Source organism: Sprattus sprattus (assembly GCF_963457725.1).
Source record: "Sprattus sprattus genome assembly, chromosome: 16".
Taxonomy (NCBI): domain Eukaryota; kingdom Metazoa; phylum Chordata; class Actinopteri; order Clupeiformes; family Clupeidae; genus Sprattus; species Sprattus sprattus.
Window position 1 is genome coordinate 18,579,014 of NC_137914.1, and position 6,434 is coordinate 18,585,447.

A 6,434-nucleotide genomic window follows, 5' to 3' on the forward strand; every position below is an offset into this window, starting at 1 on the left:
TTTAAAAATACACATCAGCCGTTTATTTGTAAGTCTTTCGACAAAGCCTTCCTTGTACAGGCATCTTACAACACAACCCGTCAACTATTTTTAACACTATTCCTATTAGAATAGCCTCAGTCTCAGTCTTGTGACACAGTGGGCTGGTATTTCAAGTCACAAGGACTGGTTGACAAATGACTACTCCCTAGGATATGTGCAGAAATGCCACTTTGGGTCAAATGGCTCGAGGCGCCTTATTTATCTGTTCACGATTCCTTCACCACCAACCTACATCTGCCCCTATCAGACAGAAAACCTGCCTTCTGTTAGCCACTTCCCTTTTGTGTCTTCCTTCTGTTCTTGAAGTTTCTGTTAGTTAGAACTGAGGGTGACATTATGGCCCGAGGCTTGAAACTGTAGGAGCTCAAATATGTTAAAGATAGACGATAGAGAGAGCAAAAGAGAGATAGAGCGCAGTAGAGACACTTCAGGTCCTGCTCTGTATGCATAGAAGGCTATCCAGCGCTGGGGTGCATTCCAAAGCAGGCGTTCTCTACACACTGAGCTCTAATACTTGGGGGGAGATTACTTGGTGCTTTACAGTAATTACTATCCCTGTTCAGTGCTCCAGCCTCATCCTCCACTCCCGAGCGGGTCTGTTTGCCATAGTGTTGCACACTCATCCAAGACACTGCAATGCTCTCAGGCTGAGTTAAGACAAGGTTGGTCAAGTATAGCCACAGGGGATTTATAGCTTAATCTTAAACCAAACTAGATAACGCCATTTTTACATGTATGGAATAACAGACTGCTTTATTTGAAGTCATATTCTATTACGCCGGTGTACACATGTATGTACAGTATGTGTGTGTGTGTGTGTGTGTGTGTGTGTATACACACAACTGCAATCAGAACATAGTACAGAACATCTGACAAAGGCTAATTTTTCCACTGCTCTCACCAGTCAAACAAGGATGCAGCCACAACTGAGCAAAGATTAGTGGAAGTTGTATCTAAATTAGACACTGTGTATGAATAGAAATGTAGAAAACACATGACATAAACACAAAAAGAAAACACATGACATAAACCACATGATGGTATTTATGTAAACGACTACTAAGACCCTCGAGGCATTCATAAATAATATGGCCACACTTTTCTACAGACCATATTTAGTATGATACATCACATAATGACTGATTTGTGTTCTCAGGGCAGCAAATAAAAACTCAAATCTGTTTCATTTACACATTGTTTGCATAGAATACAGTCAAACCCTACAAGATTATCATCTTGTATGCCGACTGTGCACAGTACTAGAACCACATTGGTCACAGAAAAACATACTCCCTATCCGCCCTGCTCGAGCTAAGGAAAGAGGAAGAGGCCTCCATTTAAGGCTGAAACAGTACAGGAAAACCCAGTGTTAATATATCACGGGATACGTGTCAAGTTAAAAAGACCCAGAGATAGAGACACCTTGTTTGTTTGTTATATCAAAACAGAGCCATACAAAAGTGCTCCACTACCCTCATAACGTAAAGTGCATTTGTGTCCCGACCTTTGTGTGAGTGCAGTCTATCCATTAATCCTTAAAGGCACTTGCCGAGATGAATGTGGGGAGCAGAGGGAGTTGGGTATGGGGGCTTACGGATGAGAGTCGATTCCACCCTTCCCTCTCCCTCGGTCTCCCTGTTTATTTAGTTCATCTCTCTCTCTCTTTCTCTCTCCCTCCCTCTCGCTCTCTATTCTTTTTATTGTTCCAGAGAGCTACCAAGTCAATACACCCCATTCCCTGGTGTCTGTCTCAGTCCTTGTCCAACCACCGTTGGGTGCCGTTGTCCTCTGCGTGTGAGGGAGTGTCGGGGCCGTCACTGCGCTGGGGCTCTGGGCCTCGCGCCCTGGCCTGGCCTCTGCAGCAGAGGAAGTTGGCTAGTCGGACTCTCACAGGCTGGGTGCACAGCACAAACATGATGCAGTTGGCAGCTCCCTGGAAAGTGTTTCCGACGCCCTGAAAGAAAAAACAAGTGGAGGTGTGGAGGAGTGAAGAGGAGGGGGGGAGAAAGAGAGAGAATTCAATAAAGAGTCCTCCGAAAGTGAATTACAGTGTGATAAGACTGAGTTAACACACGCAGAGGAGTACAGAGGATGCTTTGTGGCTTATGAACGAGCTGAATGAGCCGGGTGAGTGTGTGGTAGCTTAACATAGATAAACACTCACATGTAAGGTGACCAGGACGGGATTCTGCCGTGCCGGGGAGTCGACCAGCATGAGAATGAAGCGCACGGTGCTCCAGATGCGCAGGAAGATGAAGATGATGGGGATGAGGGTCAGCTTGCGATCCGCCATGGATGTCACCGAGTTGGACATGGGGCTGCTGGCCAGGATGGGCCGATATTCTGAGAGAGCTGCATGCTGGGAAGTGGAAAAATAAATGAAACCACCTGTGGTGTGGTTTTAGCACATTTGCAATCTCATTTAGCTGCTTCTCAAGCTCCTTTACTCAAACTATTTAAAATCTGTATGACTCATTCTGCCCTACCAAGAGGATTCAGCCCTGCACAGACATATGAAGTAAACACATCTACAAAAATCCAGAGCTATGGGTTGAGAATGATCTCAAAAACATGTGTTTGCTGATGCTGCTGCTACAGGACTCTTTTCCTTTATAGAATGTTTTCAGTTGTCTCAACGGGTAATTTGATTATAGTAAATACATCCTTCCATATCTGATCTTTAATAATGCAAGTGTCCAGAACAGCACCATCTTATTCACAATGTAGTGATTTAGACCACTTGATTTGGACCATGCTGATGAATGCTGTAAAAAAAATGTGATCACATATCATGTGGTACACATGCGGGTCTCTTCATCTGAAAGCAACAGAAGCCTTCAGACTGACAATCTTGGATTTGCTTCATACTTTATGTTACTAATGTTATCGTACCCAACAACTAGTCTGCAGACTTTTAAGCCTGTATCTTCTTTAATATCTGAGATACGAAGAAGACAAGGGTTGCTAAAAATACAGTTTGGATCAAGGCACCAACTTAATTTTTTTTTTAAACTAATTTATTTACTAATTAAAACACACTCTTGCAACCGTAGCTTCTATTCTAGGAGCTAAAGATATTAATAGTGTAAAACAATAGTGAAAATGTTAAGATTCTAACATGAATAGTTCAAAAGTAATGACTTATGGAACTTTTAGCAACACTCATTTTCTGCAGCAAAAAATAGAAAGTCAAGTTTTTAAACTCTCATGACATGTCCATATGTTGATTTTTATATGATGCACAACATCGAATAGGCCAAATAAGCAGTCAACGCCACGACTGAGTATTTCCACCTTGGAAGTGCAGTGTGTCACAAACCTAAGGAATCAATCCTGTTAACTTGCCTGTCAGGAAGGGAGGGGTTTCAAAACGTTTCTCCCTAAAAGCACATCTATATGTTTATCAACTAAATCCAGCTTAGTCAGAGCTGGTGAGCGGGACCAAAGTTTATCCGACGTTAGATAAATAGTCAAGCCAAAGGCAGGTAGATACAGGCAGGGCTCATTTGGATATTCGTACATCCACGACTACTAAATGAGGCAAAGGTGTAGAGCTACATCCAGCAGAGATGTTTTTTAGATGTTGAATCATTGACAGGAGAGGGACCTTAAAGCCTCTATCTCTCAGAAACTAAGTAGAAACTAAGAAAATGTTGCACACTAGTTAACTAGGGTTAAATTACATTGTTTTCAAAAAGTATGAAGTAAATCCAAGATGGTCAGTTGGGAATTTCTGCCTAACATCCATTGCTTTGACATCAATTACCCATATAGTCTTCTGTGTAAAAAAACTGATTTTCCATTTCTATCTCTCACCATATTTTATGCTCTTGTGCCAAAGAGAACACAATTAAGGCCCCACAAGTACATATCCCAGTTTGAAGGTACTTTATATATTAGTGTTGTTTAGTTTGATCATGTATTTCAATGTCGACAAACCCTTTCAATGCTTCTGAAAACTTTTTTCATAAAATATGTGGAACGGCTTTGCAGAATCTGTCAGACGCTCGTTTTAATGAGCCTATAAAGAACCCTTTATTTACTGAATCTAATGCCTAATACAGATAGCCCGTGCTTCAGTCCACCCATACTCACAGCTCGGTGGATGTGATGCTTGATCAGGAGGTAGAGCACCGGTAGCATGACGTAAGCCAGCAACTCCCAGATCTTGCCCGTCAGAAGCATCCACAGCACATGGTCCTCTGCTTTGATGCTGACCCAGCACCAGCCCACAGACACCTCCGAGGCATCGTAGCCAATCTTGTTTAGGCAGAGGGCTGCCACGGTGATACCCAAAGGCACTCCCCAGCTGAACCACAAAAGGAAAAGAAGAGAGGACATTGCTCAGTTTAGATAATATGGTAACAAACTGCAAATTGGTTTGCTTATAAGGGGCTATATGTCCGATGAAATTGGTAGGCTAAGTTATATTTCAAGCATTTAGAATGTTCAAAGGCTATATTATGTAACGGGGGATATGACATGTTTAGATGCAAGTTAAACTTCAGATATACGAATACAGCCGTTTTCCCGCTGAAGTAGGAACCATTCTAGACTAAGGATGTATATTTTTAAGAAGTGCATTGATCAGCGCTCTGGAGAAAAACAAGCTCATGTGTCTGAGGCAGCACGTCTAGGTTATGCAATCCCTAACGAGCTATTTCTGAAAACAATAGGCAGAGCACAATATCCCTACCTGACCAAATGAAAATACAGCACCAGACTATCGGCCCCTCTCTGACTGGACCTCACGATGAAAATGTAGAGGTAAATCGCGATGGCAACTGTCCAGAAAAAGGAACTTGTATTGGCAAATGTAGAGATTGCTCCTTGCACGATACAATCCAAGGAGTCTTCGTCAAAAATCTTCCAAACTCCGAAAGAGTACGAGATGGCAGACAATAGGTCAGCGACGGACATAAACACCAGCAGTTTTCTTGGAGTAGTTCTCAAATCTGCCCAAATAATGTACGTTAAAATAATCAACAGAGATCCCAAGAAAGAGAGGGCACAGGATATCAAAATAACAACCTGCTCGTAAACAAACACTTCGGTTCGATTTCCTTCTGCCATAATTCCCTTTTTAATATGATCTCAAAATCATCTATTTCAGGTAAAAACAAAGCTGTGTTTTCTAAGGCAATCGGTTGCGTATGCTATAAAGTTTCTGGTAGTAGCAACATCATTTTGCCAAAATATTTCCATAACACTTTCCTTTCTCGAAATCCAAAGCGGGAGGACAAACAAACCAGACGGGCTTTAGGCTCAAGGGGCGCTGAAGTGTCAGCCATGGAGGTAGTAAAACGAAAGCCACTTGAAGCACATTCCAACTGCTTCCAAAACAAAGTAAGAACACAACATGTCAAATATGAATGCAAAAATGATTCGATCGTTAGTGGACAAGGAAGAGCGTAAAGACCTCCCCTTGAACGTTTAACCCCTCCCGTTTTCGCCATGAAGCAGACCCCACGAGCCAATGTTATTCCAGTAGCTCATGTAACTATCATGACTTGACCTTATCTCAAACAACATATAGACTCAACACCTCCGGTTTTTACCCTTTGAGCTCATAAGTTCTTTATGAAACATAGTAATACCTGACATGCGCCCGAGAGTGTCGTTTAATTGAAGTAGGCCTACTTACCCATTCACGGATAACCTATATAAAAGGAAACAGGAAATACTGTTCATATTTCTGATTTCCAAGCCATAGCTCAGGTTGCTAAATGTATTTAGCCTACTCTCTAAATTATCTTACAGTAATCTAAATATAATGGCTTTTTGACCCTGTTTAGGAGAGAGCAATTTTAAATGTTTTTATTTTTATTTTGCAACTTTTGCCCTCTTGGTAAAGTCAAGTCCAATTTTATTTACAGAGGACATTTAACAGCCAAGACTGACAAAAGTGCTGTACAAGAAGGCCCAATAGAATAACATGGATAAACAGGAAGATGGGTACATACACATGCACATTAAATTCTACACATGCAAAACAAAACAACATAAACAACTTACATTTTCTAAGTCCGGGGTTAACTCAGGAGTAAAATGGTGTTTTTTTCTTGTATTTAAAAATGTCTGAGCAGAATTCCTAACATTGAGGGGAAGGCTGGGACCGTTCACAGAGAAGGCACGCTTCACCTCTTGTTTTTAGATGAGTTTGGGGAACAACTAACAGCAATATGTCAGCTGACCACACAAACAACAATCCCTTCACTTTGGCAGAAAAGTGCACTTACATCTATTTGCCATCAGATGGCACAATGTTTAACAGCAACAGAATTCTCTCTGGACACTGCAATATTAATATCTTGATATCTTAAGCTAAGATCCTTCAATGGTTGACTGCCCAATAGAGAAATTATGTTGAAATTGTTGTTCAGACACATAGT

At 41.6% G+C, this 6,434-nt stretch overlaps 1 protein-coding gene across 1 annotated transcript; it reads right to left on the reverse strand.

The window, feature by feature from the left end:
- Positions 1-944: 944 nt before the first annotated feature.
- Positions 945-5,237, reverse strand: gpr157 (G protein-coupled receptor 157). The gene is made up of 4 exons (XM_080854373.1): positions 4,739-5,237; positions 4,138-4,351; positions 2,207-2,401; positions 945-1,996 (listed from the first exon to the last, which is right to left on the reverse strand). Exons 1-4 carry the CDS (start codon positions 5,113-5,115, stop codon positions 1,793-1,795), a joined length of 990 nt encoding a protein of 329 aa, XP_080710499.1. The 5' UTR covers positions 5,116-5,237; the 3' UTR covers positions 945-1,792.
- Between the last annotated feature and the right edge of the window lie 1,197 nt (positions 5,238-6,434).